This window comes from Belonocnema kinseyi, chromosome 7, assembly GCF_010883055.1.
Source record: "Belonocnema kinseyi isolate 2016_QV_RU_SX_M_011 chromosome 7, B_treatae_v1, whole genome shotgun sequence".
NCBI lineage: Eukaryota > Metazoa > Arthropoda > Insecta > Hymenoptera > Cynipidae > Belonocnema > Belonocnema kinseyi.
The window spans coordinates 117,900,826-117,925,842 of NC_046663.1; the positions used below are offsets into that span (position 1 = coordinate 117,900,826).

Here is a 25,017-nt window from a genome sequence, read left to right on the forward strand (position 1 = left end):
ATTGACCAAGTGTATAGAGCTCCAAGGAGATTATGTTGAAAAATAAAAAAAAAATTGTTTTTATACTTCATTCTAAGGACTTATTGAACTACCCTCGTATTAACATTTTGATGAAATACTTCTTATTCATCTTGGAGTATACCTGTAATAGAGTACCTTTTGTCTTTTATTAATTTTCGAAACAATCACTTGTTGTCAATAAAAAGGGCTTTTTATTGTTATGGTATTTCTTTAATCGATGTTTTCTCCAAATATATCAATTTTATCAAAAAATTATATACCAAGGAAAATATGCATCTCTGGGAGTGGACCAACTTTTGTTTTAAACTTTTTCTTGTAAAATCAATTTCAAGAAATTTCACCTGAATGTCCGGCGACTTCGAAGCCGCCTGGCAACACTTTTGCATCCAGGTAAGTGCCTGGCAATGCGCAGGTGCTATTTCTAATGTCAGCCCCTACATGTACACCAATTTTCAACCTTATCCGAGTCACGTAAGTTAACTGCCAAAAATTCGCACCTTTGACAGGTCGCCACAGGTGAACGCATCCACTTACACCTGCCAGACACCCATTTTTACGTTCCTCATCATCAGACGAACATCTCATGTGAAAATTGACCTTATCCGTGTCACGCTCTCATTTACGTTGTGAGCCCACGGTATATATTAGACTATATAAAATCTGTGAAGAGTATGAGTCTAACTTTTCAGGAGATTTGATTGAAATTTTTAATCTTTAAAAAAGTTGTAAGTGCACTCTAAAATATTAATATAATGCTAAACGTATTCAAACATTTTCTAAAGTAACGACCGGTAACGTGCGCTGCTTTCCATTATCGTAACCAAAAAATTTTAAAGCGTTATCGTTACTCAAAAACGTAGCTTTTCTGCTAACGCGTTACTGTCAAACACTGCACTTTTTGAATCATTTATTTGTATAATCGTAATTTATTGTTGCTTACATATTTGAGGGTGATAACCTTCGTAGATTATCACGTAGCTGGGTGATGCGCTGTTCACTGCAGCTACGGAAAGAATGAGAATCAACCAAAAATAAAGCAGTTTTCAATTGGAAAATGAAAATAAAAAATGTGAATACAATTTTCTAGAAAATATTGAAATACTTTCTGCAGATAATAACAACAAATGCACCAATTTTATGAAGAAACCAATTTATGATTGCAAGTAAATTTTTTAATTTACCCAGTTTGAAATTCTAAGTAGACTCTGCAAACTCATTTCCAATTTCTATATTACCAAATTTTCCACATTGATAATTCCAATATTATGAGAGTTCACTTTTCTTTACACATTATGAATTTAACAAGATATCCATCAAGACATTTGAAAATGATTAAATTTCGAAATTAGGCCCCATGAAAATTGATCTATAAATTCCAAGCTTTTTAAGTCGCCCAACGATTATTCTGTATATCGCCGAATTTTCCACATTGATAATTATTCGAATAGTACAAAACTGACGAAAATTTACTTTTTTTTATAAATTATAAATGTCTCCAGTCAACCAGAAATCAATTTCAAAGTGCTCAAAATTCGAAATCAGGTCTACTGCATTTATAAATACCAACTTTATCAAGTCGCCCGACTATAAATTTCGATATTACACAATTTTCCAGACTTAAAATTTTTTAATATAAATAAAAAAATTTACTAGTTCGTCAAAAATTTGTTTTCTAAATTTCCAAATTTAACACATTTACAATAATGTAGAACGTTGTGAGTGCTTACATTTTGTATAAATCGCTACGGTATCTGGCACGTGTTCATTTCTAATCGGAGGATTTCCCTTGTTTCCTCCAACGATCGATTTTATTTATTTGATTGATTTTAGTGGTTTTATTTACTGTGATTATACAGAAAGGTAAAGGGCTATCTAACGCTCACTTTTCAGAGGGCTCTGCAGACTTAATAGATGGCGGTTAAAAATAAAACATCATACATCACTTGTAGGGTCACACACGTCTTTAAGTGGGGAATTCAATGTTCGCAGGAAGACTAGAACTACTCGTCCTGCGAACATTACTATTAATTTTAAAAAGAAGAGAAAATAAACTTAAAACGTACCTTGTCAAATGCATAAGGAATATCATCGAGAGCTACAACAAAAGCAGCTTTCTCAATAAGATCCAAGGAAGCACGATTCACGCCTTTAAAAAAGTGTCTTTGTCTCGTTTGAGCCCAATGTGTCCTTTCACCAGCGGTCAATGAAGCTAATTTCTCCTCTCCTTCTGCTGGTAAAGACGGATCTTCCAAAATTTGCTGAATTTGTCTATTGAGGAAATATTTAAACTAATTTATAGACTATTCTCAGGTACTAAGGTACAGAAAATACGGGAAGTTGGGATGACGTCTACAAATTTTTATTTGCTTTCATTCTAAAATTATTCGATTTCAGAAATATAAATAAAATTATATATGTATATCACGGAGTGGCTATTGGTTACGGACATAACCTTGAAATTAAGCAGATATGACAGGCAGCGCCCGCGGCGACCAAAGCCTAAAATTCCCAGTGGACAGAAATTTGACATTTACACAAGTTAGCAAATGTGAATTGTTTTTGAATAAAATAAATAAATAGATGATTGCTTTGAAAAGTATGTAACATTTTTCAACACGAAACTAAATAATAGAAGAAACTTGCTTGCAAAACGATTTAGTGAAAAAATTGTCTTTTCATTCCAGTTAAACCCGCTCTGGTTTCGTTGTTGGTTATGAACATAACCAAAAAAATTGCTGGTAGAATGTCCACAAGCGGATTGATGATGTATATTTCAATTAGAACAGGATTTTAAACTATAAGTTATTCTACCGATTTTCATCCTGAAACATTGAACATGGGAAAAAGTTTAGTATTAATTCATGTGATAAGGGTGCAGAAGTGACAGTTAAGGGAATAAGCCAAATTCAGTGCAGCGTTATCAGATTAACATCTATTAATTAGTTCTCCCCAATACGAAACGGTGTCTATTAAATAACAAATACATTGTAATACAAAAAGAAGCATTAGAGAGGTTTATAATTATAAATTTCCTAACATTTTTCTTTATGTTAAAAATATTTATAAATTCAAATTAATTAAAATTAAAATTTTTAATTTTATAAATTAAACAAATTTTCTTTTGATAAGTATTGCTATTTTGTAAATTTACTATTAAAGATATTTTATATTTTTAAGGTTTCCGTCAACATTTACTGTAACTTTATGAACTTAAAAATCAAAATGTGCCACAGGCATCTTAGGACATGAAAATACCAATCGTATTTTTATCCAGAATTGTGTAATTTGCACACTAGAATATCCCTGTGTTTGTAATAGAGCAAATTAAGAATATGCTCAACATTGATTAATTATTTTTCAATTATCTCAACAAATTTAATTTGTTTAAATAATTTTTCTTTCGAAATTTCGTTTTTTCCTAAAAATTATTACTATTAGTATAATGAAATATTTATTAACATTGATTTATTAATTTTTAATTACTTAAACCAATACTTTTTCACAAAATATACTTCATGAAATTAAAATTAAATGTAATCCATAAATATTATGGGATAATTAAACTTTCTAACCTTAAAATCTCACAACTAGAATTACGTTTACAAAAATAATAAATTGTACAAATATAATGTTACTGGCCCAATTAACACAATAATTTTTCCAGATAGTACTTCTTTTTCAAAAAACAAGAGTATTGAAATACTTTATGTGATATTTGTAATCCGAGAGGAGATCTGTCATTGACAAGAGAAATTCAAAACGCAACTCCGACCAAACCGTTTAATAAACTCGAGCAAAAGTTTTTTTCCCTAACTCGAGATTTTATCAGCTGTCCTATAGGCACTCTCGTTATCTGATGACAAAACTCTTATTTTCAGTATAAATTTATTTATTTTCAATCTCATGTAAACAAGTAGAATTCATCTCTAAGAAATTGCTACTTTTAGGTAACAGATGGCGCCAGCCCATTTTCGTGGCCGTACCTAATTTCGCTATACAAGTATGTCGAAATAGCCGATGGTAGCTTATTTCGATATACAATTATGGCAAAATAAGACGGTGCCTTATTTCGCCTATCGGAATATATGCAGGAGGAGGATGATGGCCAAAGAGAAATACGTTATCCCTTATTATATGTGAGGGGAGTTAACCTCAAAAAGGCATGATTTCAACCACCGCCGTTAGGTGGCGCAAATATTGAATGCACGAAATTTAAATTTCATTATTTCTTGCTATTATAGCTGCGAATGAAATATTTCAATTTTAAGAAGATAAAAATAACTTGTTCATTTCAGATCATGCAACTGCAAGTCACATAATCATTCGCCTCTTAATTGCAGATCCTGTGGCCACAAAAATGATTTAACCCAAATAAAACTTATAGAATATCTCTCTCGTGGAATTAAACATGTAACAAACAAATAATAAAAACGTGGAGTATTTGAGAAAATTGTCATATGATATTTTTAGAAAAACACTGTAATTTTCAAGATTTTCCGATTTCTTCTCATCAAAAATGTCAAGATTTTAATTGAAAAATTTTTAATTAAAATAAACTTTTAATCTCAAACTTTCATCCATTTTGAAGCAATTAGTATTTATAGTATTTTGTTACCTATTCAGTGGGATTATAAAAAGAAATTATCGCGGCAAAAAATGAGAAATTCCGTATATAATTTCTTTTTAAGTTGTGATACGTTCGAATGAATTTTAATTACTTTTTTAATTGAATATATTTCTCTGCTTATAATAAAATTTCTGACTTGCAAAATGTCAAATAACAAACAAAATTTTCATATTCGGAATTTAAAATAGTTTTTTAAAAATAATTTTTGAAGACTGAAAAATATTGAAAGCAATTTTCGACACTAAAAAATTCAAGGCAACCAAGTTTAAACATTGAAAATTCTTGCCACAAAATGAAAAATATTCTTATTTTTTAATTTCGTTTACATGCTTTAAAAAGTGTTGCAGTGTAATCAATCGTGGCTTACTTTTTTCGAAAGAAACATGTCCTGCTACTGTTTTTATAGAATTTTCTTTTAAAATATTGTTTGAACGATTTCAATCATGGAAAAATTTACTTTCAAAGGCGTAAAAGGTAAAGTTGTAGAGAATGTTTTGCCTGCAATAATAAGCTATAATTGATTAAAATTTAACCATTTTTTCAATTGGTAAGAAACGCTAGTAAGAAAATAATCAATAATATTATTGGGAGTGTTAAGGTCACAGAATCACTATTTTTTCCATAGGTATAATTTTTAATACGGGAACTATCTTAATAATTAAAAACGTTTCATACTGTGTCTCTTGAACTTAAAAAAGATCTGAGTTAATCAATCTTAAATTTTTAGATTTACAAACTAAACAATAGCGCATTTAGAACATCAAAGTGGAATGAAAACAATTTTTTCTATTGAAAGAAACACTGGTGAACATTTTTCTTATAAAAATTTTTCATACAATTTCGTTAAAAATTATTAGAATTATTTTTGTTTTATGAGAGCAGATTTGAGTGTATAATTTTCATTAATGTTACTTGGAAATTTGTTGAAAATCACAAAAAAATCAATCAATTTTGTTTTGTTTTGAAGAAAAATGGTATTGAGAGGTGGCGCAACACCCATTAAGCTGATCACGTATTTCCCATGAAAAAAGAAAAACGATTTTGTAAATTTTATTCAAAATCGTCAATATTAGTTTCATTGAGCTAAAACTCTAAGATTTCTCTTTACAATCAGCCATAAATTACAAATAAATAATTATTTTTGAAGTAACACTCCCATAAGTTAATTTTATAGGGATCCAGAAAAAAAAACCCCATACCTGAACAAATGGGTTTTGCGAGTTCTTTGCGCTAATTTTTTTTGCGATTTTTAAAAATGCAAATTGTTTCTAGTACATAAAGTACTACTTTATACTTATAAGTTGATTTCTAAAGAAATTATTTAAATAGTTTCTTATTTTCAGCCACGGCCGTATATACAGGTTCCGAAACTCCCAGGAGTAGAGGTACCACGGTTCATGAGACGAACTGTGACGTTACAAAATGTCACGAGGGGTGGTGTAGATGAATAGTGGAATGCGCGATTAATTTAAAAGAGGATATTTTAACGGAATATGAAACAAGTAACATAGAAAGGTTAAAAAAATATCACGTTGCATATTACACTCAAAGTTTTTGTTTTTAAACTAAAATTATGAAGGATTATTTTCCAAAATTACGTGTAAATTATCAGGGTTATCTAAAATATGAAATTATCCTACAGGTACTTTGAATTTAGATCGGTTCTCTTTTGAGTCATTCTTATTTGTTCAACAGTTTGGTACTGCACAATTCCAAGGCATTTCCAACAACAACAACAATATTTTAACGATCGCGGGTACATCGCAGGTTAGGTTCAGAACGTGGTTGAGAATAATAAAACAGCTGTACATATTACTTAATCGCCGCGCCTTCCGGTTCAGCGACAATCAGGAGAAGCAAGAGGGCTTCAGTAATTTGACCAATTTTCTAATAAAGTGAATTAAATAATAAATTAAAGTTAAAAAATTCAGAAAAAGCTGCAACATCCTACCAAAAAGCAAAGAGAACATTATCAACAATAATACTAACTTGTTTAAACAATTATTTTTGATATGATAAATCAAATTTTAACTCATTCAAAGTCAATTTCTAATACACAAAAAGATCATTATTAGCGCAAAAACTTGAAAAACCTATTTTTTTACTTTCTGGTTTTTTTGGGGGGAACATATAAAGCAGCCTTATTGGGTTGGAATTTAAAAAATATTTCATTTTCATACAATTAATATTGACGATTCTGAATAAAATAAACAGAAACGTCTATTTGGGGCTTGCGCCAACTCTAAATATAATTTTTTTTAAATAAATATATTTTTTCGTGAATTCGAACAAATTTCCGGGCGATATGTATGAAAATTCGAAATTCATGGCATATTCTCAGCATATACCTGGAACGTTTATGGGACATTCAAATGTTCCAAGTAGGATATACCATTTTTTTTGTCTCCTACTTGTGACATTTGAATATCAAAAATATCTCGGGGACATCTCTAGGATATTTCAATTGCCGCCCCTTCGAGATAAAAATCCACATATTTAAATTCACTTACAATTAATTTTTAATACTTTTCGATTCGACGTTTTTTGTAGGGTGCAGAATCGGTATTCGAATCAAATTCTTTACACTGCTTACAAAACCAAAGCTGAGTTTTGGGTTGTTTTCGGAGGCCCAGCGCGTATTTTTCGTGGAACCACACCAAACACGAATTACACTTAATGCTTCCATTTTCTTTGGAATCTTTTTTCAACCTACACTTGGCTCCCACTCTGGATTCAACCCCGCAATCGCCGAAGGCCCAAATTTGGATCCTGTTTTTGATGTCATACACTTTTTCAACGGAAGCCCAAGCATCTGAAGAAAAATAATTTTTTACGAGAAGCAGGTTGACCTCATCGTCCAGTATTACCGAACTTACTATCTCGGGTATTTGCTCAACATTCTCTTCAACTATGTTGCCGCAAAGAGCATTTTCAGCCACAGGTTCTTCCACAATCCATCTCAAACTTTGATGGACTTTTTCGTCAACACTCAGTTTCTTGAATGGTGAGGAAATCGCTTCCTTTTACCCCGTATCTCTGCAGACTGAACTGCATTCGTCAACTCGGTTAGTTTTGATGGAGGGGTATAACCTCGCTTACTGACCGGAGTGTGGATAGTCCTCTTTATTTTTAGTCCCATCAGTGTCGTGGTCATTGAATTGTTTGGGCTTGTTTTAAGGAATCTGCTTGAAAATTGCCCTTTAGAAGAATCCTTTTTCTTTAATTTAATGTTTTTATGAACACGTTGATTTTTGACTAAATACGCCTTCATCCAACGGTCTAGGCATAATTCTGCGGAGTCAAAAGGCAGATTGAGGTGCTTCCGTACAGTAAAGATGTGCCTAAAAATAAAAAATGTCTTAAAGTTGACACAATAGATTAAAAAATAAAATAAATAGAAATATGAAATATATACCTGCACGAGAGGCCCATTGATATGTGTTAATTGCAAGTGCTCGTTATTTCCGTCATATTTCTAGCGGTATAATTGTCGCGTTGGACAATAAAATCCTCTTCATCTGTTTGGCCAGTCAATTTATAAATAGGTGCCTGTTAAAGCTCTTTTTGGACAAACTTATATGCGTAATCAGTTGAATGTTCGCTGGTAAATGCTTCAGGGCTTCCCCGTTTCGATGGGACAGCCTGCCTACATCGTGTTCTGTGTATCGAGTCGATATCAAAATAAAAAAATCAGCGACAAAGGTTTCTAAAGTGGAGAAATTGGCAATAATGGACTTTATTTTGCCATTAATGCATTCCAAACGATTATTTGTGGTGTACAGAAAACTCATTTTCATGAAATTACCACAAAGTGTCCGCTCCTCTCTTAGGTGGTACCAATTTCTATCAAAATATTCCTGTACTGAAATTGGTGCTTATCTTTTCTGTGGTGATCTTGCGATGAAAAGTTCTTTCTGTATGAAAGATACAAATAGAACTTGTGCATCGGGCATCTTCCTTTTGAGGACATCTCGATCCTTAAAATTTTTGTCAGTCATCACTGTGACTACTTTTGTCCGAAACGGATGTTTGGTTTTAAATGTTTCTATAAACCATTCCACGTTTTCCATGGTCTCATTCATTAAAATGCAACCACCAACCATTTCTGCCCTTCCTTGGCCATCTTTAACAACAATAAAATACAAAGCTCCTCTTATACTGAGCAACTTGTGGGTTACATCAATGCCAATAAATTCTGGAAATGCCGCCATAATTTTCTTCATTACTTCCGCGACAAAAAAAATTCCTTCAAAGACTTTATCTTTATCGTGAATTAGAGTACAGTCAGCACCTATAATAAAATGAAAAAGTTAATAAAATTATCTATTAAAAACCATGTTGAATTATAATGGCTTTTGTATAATACTTACTATAATCTTCTTGCAACATTCTAATGGTTGCAGATAAATCGTTGCCCTTTTGAGTACTGGCCATCAAATTAGATAAGTCTTTTGATAAAACTTTCTTAACCGTGAGAGTTTCCAGCTTATGCTTGACTCTTTTTTTATTCGCTCTTAGCTTTAAATTTTCTTTAACAATTTCTTCCTCCTCTTCATTTACCCTAGCGGAAGAAACGGAAAGGTTTCGGAAAGACCGCGTCGGAAAGATTCGAAAAGGGTTCGGAAAGAGGTTCCTTTCTGATCCTTTCCGAATTGTATGGGAACTTCGCTGATGATTTCTTTTCGAACTTCGAGTTGTCCCATGAACCTTTCCGATTTCTTTCCAAATATCCCACTCCTTTTAAATCATTTCCGAATGTCGTCGAATGTTTCCAATTTCTTTCCGAATGTTGCCGAATATTTCCGAATGACTACCCACTTTACACTCATTTGTAATCACTAAAATAAGTCATTGACAAAATTTCTTCTTTGTATGGTAAAAATAATGCACTTGGAATATAAATTGCACTGAGTTTGACTGAATGATGAACAGCCAAAAGAAGCGTCACTTTTATCGATTTCCATATCCAGAATAAAAAACAAGGATTATTGAAAAACAAACTGAGCACAATTACCTTTCTTACTGAAAGTACTATGGGAAATGAGGAATATCCTAAATTTGTTGTGATTTTAATCAAGAATCTTTGGAAAAACTCTGACAGCATCTCATCTCTGCTTGCCCCAGCGCCATTTTGGTCTAAGATTGTCGCTTACTCACCCACTAAAACTCACTCACTCGCTTTCAGTGGTGCGATCGATAAACCCGTTCGATAGTAAACATTCGATTGCACTAATACTCGACTGAACCAAAATAATTAAATGTCATTATATGTTTGAAAAAATGGCGTTAGTGAATGTCAACTTCTGTCAATTTGGTTGAAAATCAAGCTCAGTACAATCGAATAAATGCCATAATCGCAAGAGACATCGATAGCGATTTTCTCAAGATTTTTGTTTAAAATCATACAAATATTCGGATATACTTTATTTTCCATAGTGTTTTCAGTCACAGTGGGACATGCAGGAAACAATTCGAAAATTGAAGTTAATTTGATTAATTTGTTGAAAATTCAGCAATTCTGTTGTAAAGTCATTCTTTTTGGTTGAAAATTAAACTGTGATGTTGAAAACTTTTTTTTTATTGTGTTCAAACATGCATATATTTAGGTGAATTTTGCATCATTTTGGTTAAAAATCACAACAGTTTTATTAAAAATTAATCTGTTTCATCTTTCTACATTCTCATCATTTATGATTGAGAAAGTATTAGAATCGTCGGAAATTTGACATCACACTTTTTTAACGGATCTCCACGTTTCGAGGGCCCCTGAATCCGAAAATCAGGTTTTCACGATGGCGTCTGCTGTCTGTCCGTCCGGCCCTCCGTCCGCCCGTAAACACGATAACTCTCGAAAAAATTAACGAATCAAATTCATCTTTGGCACACTTTTTTTAGGTCCTAAAAGAAATGACGAGTGTGAACCAGCCATTTTTGAAAAAAAATTCAAAAAGTGAGCGCATTCTGAAAATTGTTGAGAATACTTTTTTTAGAATTTGAAAATGCTATGACCGGATATTTATAGTATTAAAAAGAACAAACAATTTATCCTTATGACTTTTTTCGATGAAAAGAAAATTCTCAGAGTTCTAGCGTTTTCAAAATTTTTTTAATCAACCGAAAATCAAAATTGGAAGCCGAAAAACGCACGATATGAAAAAAAAGTCAAGAGAAGAAAAACGTTTCTTTTTAAAAGCCCTACAAGATTATCGTAACCAATTTTTGGATTTTCTTAAAAAATTGAAAATTCAAATTTTAGTTCCACATAAAATAATGGAAAATAAAAAATTCCATTTTATGGACAAAGTATGTAGGATACGAAAAAAGATGAATTAACAAAAATGGTTATCCCAAAAAAGATCTACAGTTTCGTTAAGAATCACTTCTTGATGTCGGAAATCGAGCGCGCAGCGCGAGTGTCACGATGAGAATGTGTACCTCAAAGCCTACAGATCTTTGAGAAACTTAACCTTTGACTATACTTAATTAAGTAGACAATTCAGAATATGAAGACGCATATAAATACTACCATCTAAAAGAGATCTTTTTGATAAAGTTTTTTTCAAACATTCCAAATGCAAAGAATAAATATCCAAGCACTAAGCGCGATGTAACCCATTCTCGAGCGCGAAGCGCGAGATTGTACCGCCGCGCGCGTAGCGCACGACGTGAATGTGCCCGCGGGCCGGGCAGATTTTTTTTTTCAATAGGACAACTTATTGTTGAAAGTTAAACTATTTTTTTAAACACTCTTTTTTGGTTGACGATCAATAATTTTAGCTGAAAAATTTATTTAAAAAAAAATTATTTTTCTAGATTTATTTATATTTCTTTTATATTTCATTATATTTATACATTTATTTATTTTCAATAATTTTCAATTTATTAATTATTTCAATTTCATAAATTCATCAGTAAATTATGTTAATATTTATTACATTTATTTATTTAAAAATATATTCATATAAACATGCATAATTAATAAAACATTTAATAATTTATGTTTTACATTTTACATTTATTCGGAAAGAAATCAGGAACATTCTGAACGAACATACGCAGTGGGACACAGGTGAATATTCGGAAAGCATCGGAATAAGATAATGGGACACTGCAACACTTGGAAAGAAATCGGAAACGTTCAGAGAGAAAAAATAGAAGATAGACATGAACGATAGAAAAAGAACCCCATAGTAAATAAATTCCTATTTTATTTGTATGCATCAAATGACACCTTGCCGATTGGATGGTTATGAGCTAATTTCATCTTTGACATACACCAATCGTCGCCATCATCATTGGCTAAAAACTGTTAAGTTGGATGGACATCCTAACTGATATGTTCCAAACAGAAGATGTAAATTGTTGAATAAAATATTATTGAGTTACTTAGGGTAGTCGTAGGTGAGGGAAAACCTCACAATCTCGGAAAAGTCATCGAATTTCATTGGTCATGAAAAATTAGCGATTTTTACGGGGGGGGGGGGGGGGGGGGGGGGGGGGGGGGGTGCAAGTCAGGGAATTTCAGTGGGAAACACTTTGGGTAACGATCACTAATAATCAAGGATGCAACTGAGTCTTATGAATGTAAAAATTAAAAGTTATTATCGATTGGTACCCATAAATGTATTTCCAATAAATTAGTAAGAAGCATGTCTGTCAAGGGTTTTAAAAAAAATTAAAATGATATGAGAGATTTTAGGATATTTTAAAATAAAATAAAAATAATAAAAATAAAATTGCAGGGAATTGATTTATTCCATTAATAAAAGATTCTATATTAGAGTAATTCTATTTCAAATCATCTGAAGAATCTTAAAAGTTACAAAATTTTTCGAAAGATTTTAAAATATTTCAAAAAATTTTTTATATATTTTTTATAGTTTTACACAGATTTCAAATATGTCAAAGATTTAAAAAGGGCGCGCAAACCTGATTTCAATAAAGACTTCACAAACATTCTAAAACTTGAAATATTTAAAGGACTTCAAAGTTTTTTTAAATTTCGAAGATTTCAAACGATTTCAAGATTTCAAAAGATTTCACAAAGATTTCAAATACTTCAATGATTTCAATGAATACAAAAGATTTTATAAAGATTTAAAAAAGAATGCACAAATTTTTCAAAAGGATTTCAAAAATTTTAAAAGGCATGTACATCAGATCTCAAATATTTTACAAAGATTTCAAGCATTCACAAAGGTTTTCAAACTTTAAAAGGTTTTAAAAAGGGTATATTATATCATACTTCTAAGATTTCAACAAGGGTGCAGTATACCAGATTTCAAATATATAAAAACATTTCAAATAATTTGAACGATTAAAATTTTTTAGCAGATTTCATAAGATCTCGAAATTTTTTTAAATATTTCAGTTATTTTAAATGTATATAAAAGATGCCAGAAATACTTCACAAACATTTCAAATATTCCAATGATTCCAAACGAATATAAGACTTCAGAAAGATTTTAGAAATATTTAAAAGAGTTCATAAGAATTTCAGAAGATTTCAAGAATTCAAAACATTTCAATGACTGAACGATTTACAAAAGGTTCGAACGAAATTTAGAATATTTTAAAAGATTTTAATAACTTCAAACATTTCACAAGCAAAGATTAAAGAAAGATTTCACAACTATTTCAATGATTTTATCAAGATTTATTAAAATTTCACACAGATTTGAAAAATTTCTAAACATTTCAAAGACTTTAAGCAATATACAAAAATTACAAATATTCCAGTTTATAAGGATTTTAAATATTTCATGAATTTTAAACGTTTCAAAACATTTCAAAGATATTAAGCGATTTCAAAAAGTGTCAAACCATTTGAGGAGGTTTCAAAAGGTGTTAATGATGTCAAACGAACACAAAATATTTTGAAAAGATTTCAAAAGATTTCAGTGACTTCAAAGACTTTACAAGGATTTAAAAATATTCAAGTATAACAAGTATAAGAAACTTTTATTGTATCATTTGATGTGAAACATAGAGACATGAAAAAAAAAACAACAATATTTTAACCTGGAAAAGTCCTTGAATTTAGTTTCTAAAAATCTCTGTAAGCCCTGAGGATGTACAAGCATGACTTATTTGAATGTTTAACTTACTTTGAGTTGCGTTGCCCAGATGACTTCGAGGATTGAGTATCTCGCCCACCATACTTACAAACGTACTTCAGATTATTATAATGGATTTCTGCCGTTATTGGTTTCTTAAATTTTACTTCCCCTTGTTTTTTCGTGATGCAAGTTCTCAACTTGAAAATTGTTTGCGATTCATCTTAAAATCTTTCAATTCTTTCTTGTATATCTTTGAAAGTTTTGAAGGTATCATGAAGTTTGATAAACAATTCAGCTGGATATTCTGAAATTGAATGCAATTTACAGAATTTTGTAAGTCATAAAGATAATAATGCGGTGCTTACAGAAGTATAAGCAGCGCATGTGTAATTTGTTTAAAAATATGATTTGTAAAACTTACACTTATTTACAAAACTTACTTACAAAACCATTCGATTTTAATGAATAAATTATACAGAGTTCATGTGAGAAACAATTTTTTTCAATCCTATTTCTTATGTAGTTTAAAAAACAACTACAAGGTAGCCACTTTTTTTTTTAAATTTTCGTCTCCCGGTAAATAATAATGATTTCTCTCGGTTTATAAAAAAAATCAACTCTCTTTGCGAAACGTACAGTTTTTTCACGCATATTATCAATTACGGTAGTCGATAAATATCATCAAACTTTTTTGCAAGAAATTAAATAACTTTAAATCTTATAATAAGTAATACAAGGAAATTTGTGTTTAACAAAGAAAAATACAGATGCGTTTATGTCTGAAATTCTGTTTACTAACATGAAAATATGAAATTTAAAAAATCTATTATTGTACCAAGGTTTTAAATATTTTTGAAACCATGATTAATCATTAGTATTTTTGAAATGCAAGCGTCTGAAAGTTTAAAAAATTCGGACGATTGTGGAATATTTTAAGATTAAAAATGTTCAAATTGGGCCATTTAAGAGGAATTGAAATTGTATTCTTTATAATTAAAATAGTTCAAAATTAAATAATTAAATATTGGAAACTTTTATTTTTGAATCATTTTAAATTCAAAGCGATTAAAATTTGACAATTTAATATTGAAAATTAAATTGAATCTTTCACAGACAAAGCTTCTGAAATTCTAGAATTAAAAACTGTTATTATATAATGAAAGTATAATTTAACATTAAAAGATGATTAGACAACTTTTATTTTAAAAATTGTACACTCAAACCCTTAAAAATTTCAATTATTTAAAATAAATTCAAACGGTCTAAAAAATACTTATTTCTAAATTGCTGATTATAATTTCCAAAATTCAATTTTAATTACAAAATTAAAACCTATAAAAGGGAAAAATTTTTTATTTAGCATTACTGAAGAAAATTCAGAACTCTGAAATTGTAACCACTTAAAATTACCGAAATTATCCATTTACTGACGTATAAATTTCAGATATTTTAATTTTCATCTTTTTTTATATTTAACTCAATTGAAAAATTTTTAATCTCAAATCTTCATTTGGAACTATGATTCACTCTGGAATTGCTCGAATCAAATACTTTTCAACTTGAAATGATTTAGTTGTTTAAATCTTTAATTAAAAATTCGGACAATTTTAAAATCTTACATTGAAAATTGAAGATTAAAATAAAGAATACAAAATAATGTTTCTACAATATGATTACATTTTTTTTAAATTGTTCAATTTTAAGTTTTTCAATTCGAAATTGCTTTATTTTACATCTAAAGTAAATCAATTTAAAACTGACTATCAAGGCTTTTAATATGCAATTTTGAAATATTTCATAGCTAAATGGTCCTGAATCTTTGAATATTTGAATTTAAAACGACAACATTGTGAAATTCTAAATTTTAAAATTGAGAAAAAATATTCAATTTCAAGGCCTCAAATATTAAACTGTTTTAGAATTTTGTTTCAAGTGATGTTAAGTATCAATAATTTAGTATCAAGCAGCATTTAAAACGATTGGATAGATTATTTTACTAAAAGATATCATTCTGTCAAATCACAGATCACCTGTCATTTTTGCCATTTCAAATTGCAGAATTTTACATACTGTAAAAAGTATTGTGAACCTTTAAATTTTAATTATTCTGATCACTTTACAAATTATATACTTTCTAGCTGCAAACTTTAAAGGATTTAAAAATGCGCAAATTTTTAAATACGGGATATCTCCTGATGTAACATTTCTTTACCGGCTTAATCCCAGTTTTCTCCCGACGCTATTGGCTTTTGCATAGCAAATATTATTTAAAAAATTGTTTACAGCATATTTTTTAAACAATCGTTTGAAATTCGATTGCAAGCAAGTACACACATACAGAAATAAATTAAATAAATTTTACTTACCTTTTTCAGTAATAAGAGATCACATTTTTAACGAAGCATAAGTTCAAGCCTAAAGCAGGATATAGTTTTTATCTATCTCGTGACAGGTTTCGATTTACTTATGCAGTATTTTCGACTGCACAAGTGCATATTTAAAAGTATTCAAATGAAAAATTTTGTTTTTCCCAAAAGTTTAAGTCTAGTTTAGTATTTGCAATGAGGACGTTACCCAAGTTAAAATGCATTTACGAATTCCCGCCACCAGGTAGTTGGTATGTAGGTTAAGGTAATATATACTTGATCTTACATTTCAATATTCTACGTTCTAGAAACTTGTTTTATAGCTTTGGGTTCAGTTAAGCATTCAAGATTAAATGTGGAAATTTCCATTCATTGCATTCATTCCTTCGCAGGTGAATTAATGATGAAACTCCTGTTTAATGGGTTTCATGGGTAAAAAAGATGAGGTTTGACAATGTTTGAATTAAACTATTTTTCCAATCGCTTGATTAAAAAAAAACGTACAGTGGTTTTTATTCCTAACTCTTACATCAATTGCTATCTATTGAATTAAAGTTTTAATTGCTAGGGGAAAATGGCTAACTGGGTCATTTTAGGCGTAGAACATAAAGAACGAAAAGGCTATGATAATTAAGGCTGAAGGGCAGAACATGCAAAACCAGATTAACACAATATATTAAATCTAAATTATACTATGATAATAAGTAATGCTGAGCTAAATAATATGTAAATACTTTAAATACCTACTTATTTGTGTGAAAGACTCCTTTTAGTAATTGTTCCTTCTTTATATTCTTTTAGTGGAGTCATAGAGCAATATTTCGAACGTCACATATTCACCCACATAGAATAGTAAACGGTTCGTTTTTATAAAATAAAATGACTATAACATTCACGAAAAAACATCGATGATAAAAAATACGTAACGCATATTTGAAGTTTTTTTTAACTACACCTCACCTTTCATCCATGCCTTTAAACAACACACGTTCCACACGATTCTCGAAATTCTTTACAAATATATCTAAGATACACAAAAATAACGGTTTTATTGTATTGGATTTCATTATTTCTTGCCTAATCGTAGTTCCTGATTTGACATTCATGTTACCTGCGGAAATGAAAACAATGAAAGGGGATTTCCGCATTGAACGTCATGTACTTAGTCTAGTCTGGACTCTGGTCTAGTCTTTACAATGGAAACTTGGCCCAATTTATGATCCACTAACGAACTTCTTTCAGGTCGACTGTCAGGTAGTAAGTTTTCAATATTAGGACAATACAATTGAAATATAGGATTATATTTAAAAGTAATACCTGACGCTCGACCTGGAAGAATTTCATTTGTCGATTATAAATGAAGCAAGGAAATCCCCGCCAATTGTATTTATTTCCGTCAGTAAATTGAAGAATACAAATACAGAGTTGATGGGGTTCAGGGTGTCTAGCTAAATTTCGTTTGCAAGTTCCCGGATTTCTGTGATCGGAATTAACTTTTTTTCCGGTTTTCTTTTGTGATACACGTGTCTCAAATTCGTAACTTATTAGAATTTAAAAAAATTACTAAATCATATACTAGAAAAGTTTACAAAATTAATATTCCGGTTTAGGATAAGTTTAAAAAAAAAATACCTTGAAATAAAAAGTGAATAAATCTTGTTTATCAGAAAAATAAAACATTTATTACTTCTGAACTAAAATTTCAAACTAAAATTTATTAGCAATTTTACAATTTAACTTATTTGTTCGAAGTTATATCTTAACAGAATAAAAGGAAAAATTATCAATACTTTGCTAAAATGTTGATTCTATTAGTGGAATTGGAAAAAACGGTATGTAAAAACTTAATTGAAACTATTACATATATATAACAAAATTAAAAAAATGTATTGGAAAATATTCTAACTTGCATGCGTAATCTGAATCTGAATTGTTTTCAAAAGAACACCCCGAAATGTTTAAATTTTTGAGTTAAATTTAAATGTTAAATTTAACCTTTGTACATAAGTTCGAAGTTTTAAGTTTTTTTAATAACTTAGCTTTAAGTTAAATTAGTTTCAAACAAAATTTTAAATCGTCAAAATTTTGTTGTTTTTGAGTTATAATTGCTTCAAAATTATATAATTTTAACAATTGAGAAATGTATTGATTCATTCTTCAATTTAGAGCATTGAAGATGATGTAGATTCATATTTTTGAAAAACAAAAATCGTTCAATTAAATTGATACATTTTTGACGATAAATTGGAGAATCTTGATAATTACAATGTTCTTCTGAAACTATTAAATTTTAATTTTCTCAAGTACTCCAACTTTATATTTATGTGGGTTACTCCTTTTTGTGGCCACGATATATTTGAGAAAATTTAATAAAATCATTTTGCTTATTTTAAAACGTTCTAGAATAATTAGGAGGCGAATGATTCTGTGACTTAAAGTTGCATGATCTGAAATGGATTCGGAACATTTTTTAGCATTATTCTAAGAGAAAAATTCTAAAAATAAGAAATTGTTTATATAATTTATATTTTTGGAACCCTATAAAATAGACTTATGGGAGTGTTATGTGAAACTAGTATTAACGATTTTGAATAAAATGTATAAAATCGTTTTTCTTTTTTTATATGGGAAATACGTGATAAGCTTAATGGGTTTGCGCCACCTCTGAATATCATTTTTCTTCAAAATAAAACAAAATGGATTGATTTTTTTGTCATTTTTGAACAAATTTCCAAGTGATATTAATGAAAATTGGACAACTAATCTGCTATCATACAAGAAAAATAATTCTAATAAAATTTAAAGAAATTAGCATGAACAATTCACCAGTTTTTTTTCAATAGAAAAAATTGTTTCACGTTATCCGCTAAAATTATCCATAAGTTATAATTTATATGAAAAGACTAACATAAGTTAACATTTACTGTTAAAAAAAATTTTTTTCAATAAATGAGTTTCTTACATAGCTATGTTGATTTTCCTGGCACGTCAACAACTGAAATTATAATTTTAAGATCGTTCTAACTTCGAATACATACTTACGATTAAATAGCTTAATTTGAAATGGTACAAATTCATTTTTATTAAATTTTGATGTTCTAAATGCGCTATTGTTTAACTTGTAGCTCTAAAAATTTAAGATTGTTTAACTTAGAGCTTTTTTAAGTTTAAGAGACTCAGTTTTAAACATTTTTAAATATTACGATAGTTGCCGTATTAAAAATTATACCTCTGGAAAAATAGTGTTAACACTCCCAATAATATTACTGAGTATTTTTTACTAACGTTTCTTACCAATTAAAAAAAATTGTTAAATTTTAATAAATTATAGCTTATTTTTGCAGGCAGAACATTCTGTACAACTTTACCTTTTACGCGTTTGAAAGTAAATTTTTCTATGATTGAAATAGTTAAAACAATATTTTAAAAGAAAATTCTATACAAAACAGTAGCAGGACATGTTTCTTTCGAAAAAAGTAATCCACGATTGATTACACTGCAACACTTATTAAAGTATGCAAACGAAATTAAAAAAAAAAGAATATTTTTCATTTTGTCACAAGAATTTTCCATTTTTAAAACTTGGTTGCCTTAAATTTTTTAGCGCCCAAAATTTCTTTCAATATTTTTCAGTCTTCAAAAATGATTAAAAAAAAACTATTTTAAATTTCTAATATGAAAATTTTGTTTGTTATTTGACATTTTGCAAGTCAGAAATTTTATTATAAGCAGAGAAATCTATTCAATTAAAAAAGTAATCGAAATTCATTCTAACGTATCACAATTTAAAAAGAAATTATATACCGAATTTCTCATTTTTTTTGACGCGATCATTTCTTTTTATAATCCCACTGAATAGGTAACAAAATACTATAAATAACAATTGAATAGTTATTTATTTCAAAAGACTTACGTAAGAAGTGATTAGTTTTAAACAAACTTCAAAATCGTTACATTTTTATTGTTTCTGACTTATAATTGCTTCAAAATTGATGAAAGTTCGTGATTAAAAGTCTTTTTAATGAAAAATTTGTAAATTAAAATCTTGACATTTTTGATGAGAAATTGGAAAATCTTGAAAGACAAGGCGAGTCCGACGCTGAGTCCCGCTGGTTGGTTCACTGTCAACAATAGTTATCAGCTGATCGATTCAACGTAAAAAATTAGACATAAAGAATTATGGAAGTTGGTTGAATAACTCCGAAAAGTAAATTTGACACATTGCTGGTGTTGCTATGTTTCCAATTTGAAATTTATCTTTTATTTTTAGGACCAAAAAAATGAAAATCATTCTACACAAAAATTTCATGAACGAACTTAGTCACGTGATCTCGACTTTATCGTCGTTCAAAGTTTCTTTTTTTCTCTGCTAGAAATAGCTAAAAATGCTCCAAATATAATGATAGGTTACGTGTGTGCAGATACTTATTTATTGATTTGCAACGATTGTGCAAATTTTATTGCTTACATTAGTTTTTTTCAAGGTTTAGACGATTTAGTCCAAAATTGGTGTCAGAACTAAATATACGCGAACAAAAAAATCCGAAATGCATCAAACCAAAAATGATCTGCAAAGTGCTATAACTCGAATGGTAATATCCTATTCCATTAATTTATAAATAAACTTTCTTTAAAATTGCCAATATATTGATATATACAAACGTTCTTTAGTGCTTTTTATTTTATCTGTCAAAGTTTAAACACGATATCTCAATCCGTGTGGAGACACTGAACACCAAATAAAAAATGTTCATAACCGGGGACTAGTTTAGTCACGTGGTCACCGAAGAGCATGCCCTTAAGAGGCGAATGTTGATGTGACTTGCAATTGCATGATCTGAAATGAACAAGTTATTTTTATCTTCTTAAAATTGAAATCTTTCATTCGTAGCTATAATATCAAGAAATAATGAAATTTAAATTTCGCCCATTCGATATTTACGCCACCTAAAGGCGGTGGGCCGAACAATGCCTTTTTGAGGTTAACTCCCCTCACATGTTTTTACGCTGGTGCAATTTCAATTTCCCTTACCTTGGTCATCATGCTCCTCCTGCATATATTCCAATGGGCGAAATGAGGTACCGTCTTATTTTGCCATAATTGTATGTCAAAATAAGCTACCGTCGGCTATTTCGACATACTTGTATGACGAAATAGTCGCAGCCTTTATATTAGGAAGCTTTCACTTTCTATGGCTTCATAATTTGGAAATTTACAAAGTGTAGGCTTTTCAATTTGAAAGCTACGAAACTCAAATGCATTTTTATTATGTTAAATTTAAAAGCAATCATCTTACTAAACTATAATATACAAAGGACCGTCAAAGTTTCATTTCTAAAGACCGGCAATAGTTGGTATTTAATGTTTACATTTTCAACTTATGAGAATGGTATTAGTTTTACGTAAAGGTTGACTTATTCGTCAGTTTTCATCAAATCTCCACGTTTTAAGGCCACGATGTCTGTATATTTGTCTATAGTCTATATTCCAGACAGATCGAAAATAGAAATTTTATTTTTTGACAAGATGTATAGTTTTTGTTATCATGGGGAAAAATGTTATTAAAAGTTCAAATATATGTTTTCCAGAATACATAAAAAATCGAGCGGAAATATTATAATGAAAATGTGTTTCTTAAGGCCGAAGAAACCTTGAGAAAATGAATTTTTTGATATCATATTTAAAGCACAACAAGATGCGAAATTTCCATTATAAAAATATCTTCGATTTTTTTCACGGAGATTTTTGGCAGAACTGAGCACTATTGAGCATCCAGATGCATGAAGGGCACATACAATTTTCGAATTTTAATTTTTACAGAATTTATCTGGATGTGAAATTTTATTGTGCATCTTTTTTCTTCTAGATAAAAAGTTGTAGCTTTTTTAGTTTACAAAATTAAGCCGAGAAACTGAATAAAAAAAAAAAACAATTTTAATCCGTTTTCCACTACAACTCGCGCTCCGTTCATCAGTTTTTGATTTTTTTAAAACATTTTTTTAGAGAATGCGATTTAGAGTGTCCTTCGACTGATTGAGCAAGAGGAATTAAAAAAAAAAAGATTTAAAAAAATCGTTAATAATTTTTTTCTGTTGCTCAGTGTTAATCGCATTTTGGTAACTTCCAGCGTTTTGTTTATCGAGGGAATTTTGAGCAAGGACAGATTTCTCACGACAAAATGCGGAAAGAACTCTTATGAAGTTGTTGGAAGTTTCACATAAAAATATTCGATAGCTTAGGAGAAGTTATAATTTTAGTTAATGTCAGCGCTGGAGCTTTTGAGTATACTCCGCCATGACACGTTCTCGCTCTAGTGAGTTTTTGTTTGCAATACGATATTAATATTTATTCAATTAATTTTATCAATTTTAAAAACCTAATTTATTAAGTTTTCTATTAATATTTCAATTAAAATAATTCTAATGAAAGTTTTGACTTGCAAGATAAACGAAGTAGAAAGAACCCCGCAAAATTTACACTAAACTCCGGCCCCGGTCAAATTGGCTGAAATTGCAATATAATATAGTTCAAAGCCTACTGATCAAAAAATCCTAATGGGTTTATTAGGTTTATTTAATTAGTTCAAAAAATCAAAAGTTTACGAGGTAGGTGGGGCTAAACGCGAAAAATATGACCACAAGCGAATCTAATGTCCCGCTTGAAACTTTAAGATGAGATGCAGATTTTTCAATAAACTGTGATCAGCACAATCATTGACAATACTAGAAACACTGGTAAGAAGAGTTCAGCTAATAAGGGGAACAAAATGGCGCTGTGCTGGTAATAATATGTGAAATCATAGAGCTGTCTTGGCAATATAAATACTGTTCGAAATATTAAAGGTGGAAGACAGTTCAGTCAATGAATACAAGACTGTAGATCAGTCCAATTATCAAAGGAAAAGCCTGTCCAGCTACTAAAGGCAATGTAATGGGACTGCCCTGGAAATGTAACGATTCTTCAAAGTAATCAAGGCAACATACATTCTTGACTACCAAAGATATTTTGTAGTCCAGATAATTAAAACAAGACTATAGCTCAGACTAACCAACAAAGGCAAGACATGTTATTAGTCCAGTTAGTTAAGACGAGACTACAACAAAGTCAAGACATGTTATTAGTCCAGTCGGTTAAGACAAGACTATAAATAAGTCCAACCAACACAGACAAGACGTGTTATTAGTCCAGTTGGTTAAGACGAGACTATAGATTAGTCCAACCAACAAAGACAAGAAATGTTATTAGTACAGTCGGTTAAGACGAGACTATAGGTCAGTCCAACCAACAAAGGCAAGCTATGTTATTAGGCCAGTCGGTTAAGACTGGACTAATAACATGTCTTGCCTTTGTTAGCTGGACTGACCTACATATTATTGTCTTAATTATCTAGACTACAAAATATTTTTGGCAGTCCAGAATGTCTGTGCCTTATTTTCAAAAATCGTCACATTGCCAGGGCAGTCCCGTTACATTGCCTTTAGTAGCTGGACTGGCTTTTCCTTTGATAATTGGACTGATCTACAGTCTTGTACTCATTGAGTGAACTGTCTTCCACCTTTAGTATTTCGAAAAGTATTTACATTGCCATGACAGCGCCATGATTTCGCATATTATTACAAGGACAGCGCAATTTTGTTCCCCTTATTACCTGGACTCTTCTTACCAGTGTTTCTAGTATTCTCAGTGATTGTGCTGATCACAGTTTATTGAAAAATCTGCACCTCATCTTCAAGTTTCAAGCGGGACCATATTGCAATTTCAGTTTATTTGACCGGTGCCGGAGTTTAATGTAAATTGTGTGGGGCCCTTTTCCTAAACTTCATTTTTTTGTAGTTGATATAACAGAAGTGATTCTTGATTTAAACAGAAAAATTATTTAAACCTTTACTTTCTTTTTTCAACTTTTTCGTACATTTCACGCCCAATTACTCTCGTGTCTGTTTCGTTTTCTACCTCGAAAATCTTACGGTATATTTTCCATTTTTATATAAAACAAAAAATGGCCAGTTTTTTAATTAATCACTTTTATTTAGCAAAAAATATAAAAAATAGATTTAGTATAATCTTTACACTCAGATGTGCCATATCCAGTGATGTGTTAAGGCCACTTTTTTAATTAATCACTTTTATTTAGCAAAACATATAAAAACTAGATTTAATATAATATTTACACTCAGATGTGCAATAATCCAGTAAAGAGTTAATGACTAAATGATCTGGTTTGATTTAACGTGTGCACATTTTTATTTACAAAACGAATATTCAAGGTCACTTCGAAATTATACCGAACAGTTAAATTTAAATAAACGGAAAAAATACATTTAAAAATTAATCAATTCCATGAGTGTTTTATCAACTTACTTTCGTTAAATTGTTATTCACTAAGAAATGTAATTATTATCGTATTGTAAGCAAAAACTTTTTCTACTGAGAAAACGCGTAACGGCGGCAAGTCCCAGATTTCTATAGTACACTCGAAAGATCGAAAGCTGACATAAACTAAAATCATAGCTACTCCTAAGTTATTGGATATTTTGATCTGAAACTTTCCAAAAACTTTATCAGAGTTTTCTCCGCATTTTTATCACGGGAAGTCTTTTCTTGCTTAAAAATCCCTCGTTAAAAAAAAACGCTGGAAGTTACAAAAGTCCAATTCACGCTGAGCAACAGAAAAAAAATTATTAACGATTTTTGAAAATCTTTTATTTTTAATTCCTCTTACTCTATCAGTTGAAAGACACCCTAAAGCGCATTCTCTAAAAAAATGTTTAAAAAATACCAAAAACTGACGAGCAGAGCGCGAGTCACAGTGAAAAATAGATTCAAATTGATTTTTGTTTAAAGTCAGTTTTTCGGCTTTAATTTGCAAACTAAGAAAGCTACATCTTATCATCTGGAGGAAAAAAGCGCAAAAAAATGTCGCATCCAGATATATCCTTTAAA

General features: G+C 30.1%; 1 protein-coding gene across 1 annotated transcript in view; it reads right to left on the reverse strand.

Moving 5' to 3' along the window:
• LOC117176646 (carnitine O-palmitoyltransferase 1, muscle isoform) overlaps positions 1 to 25,017 on the reverse strand; it is a 168,312-nt gene that overhangs the window by 38,315 nt on the left and 104,980 nt on the right. The window contains exon 7 of the mRNA XM_033366899.1: positions 2,085 to 2,289. Within this exon, the coding sequence (XP_033222790.1) occupies positions 2,085 to 2,289 (205 nt within the window). The remainder of the gene's footprint in view (positions 1 to 2,084; positions 2,290 to 25,017) is intronic.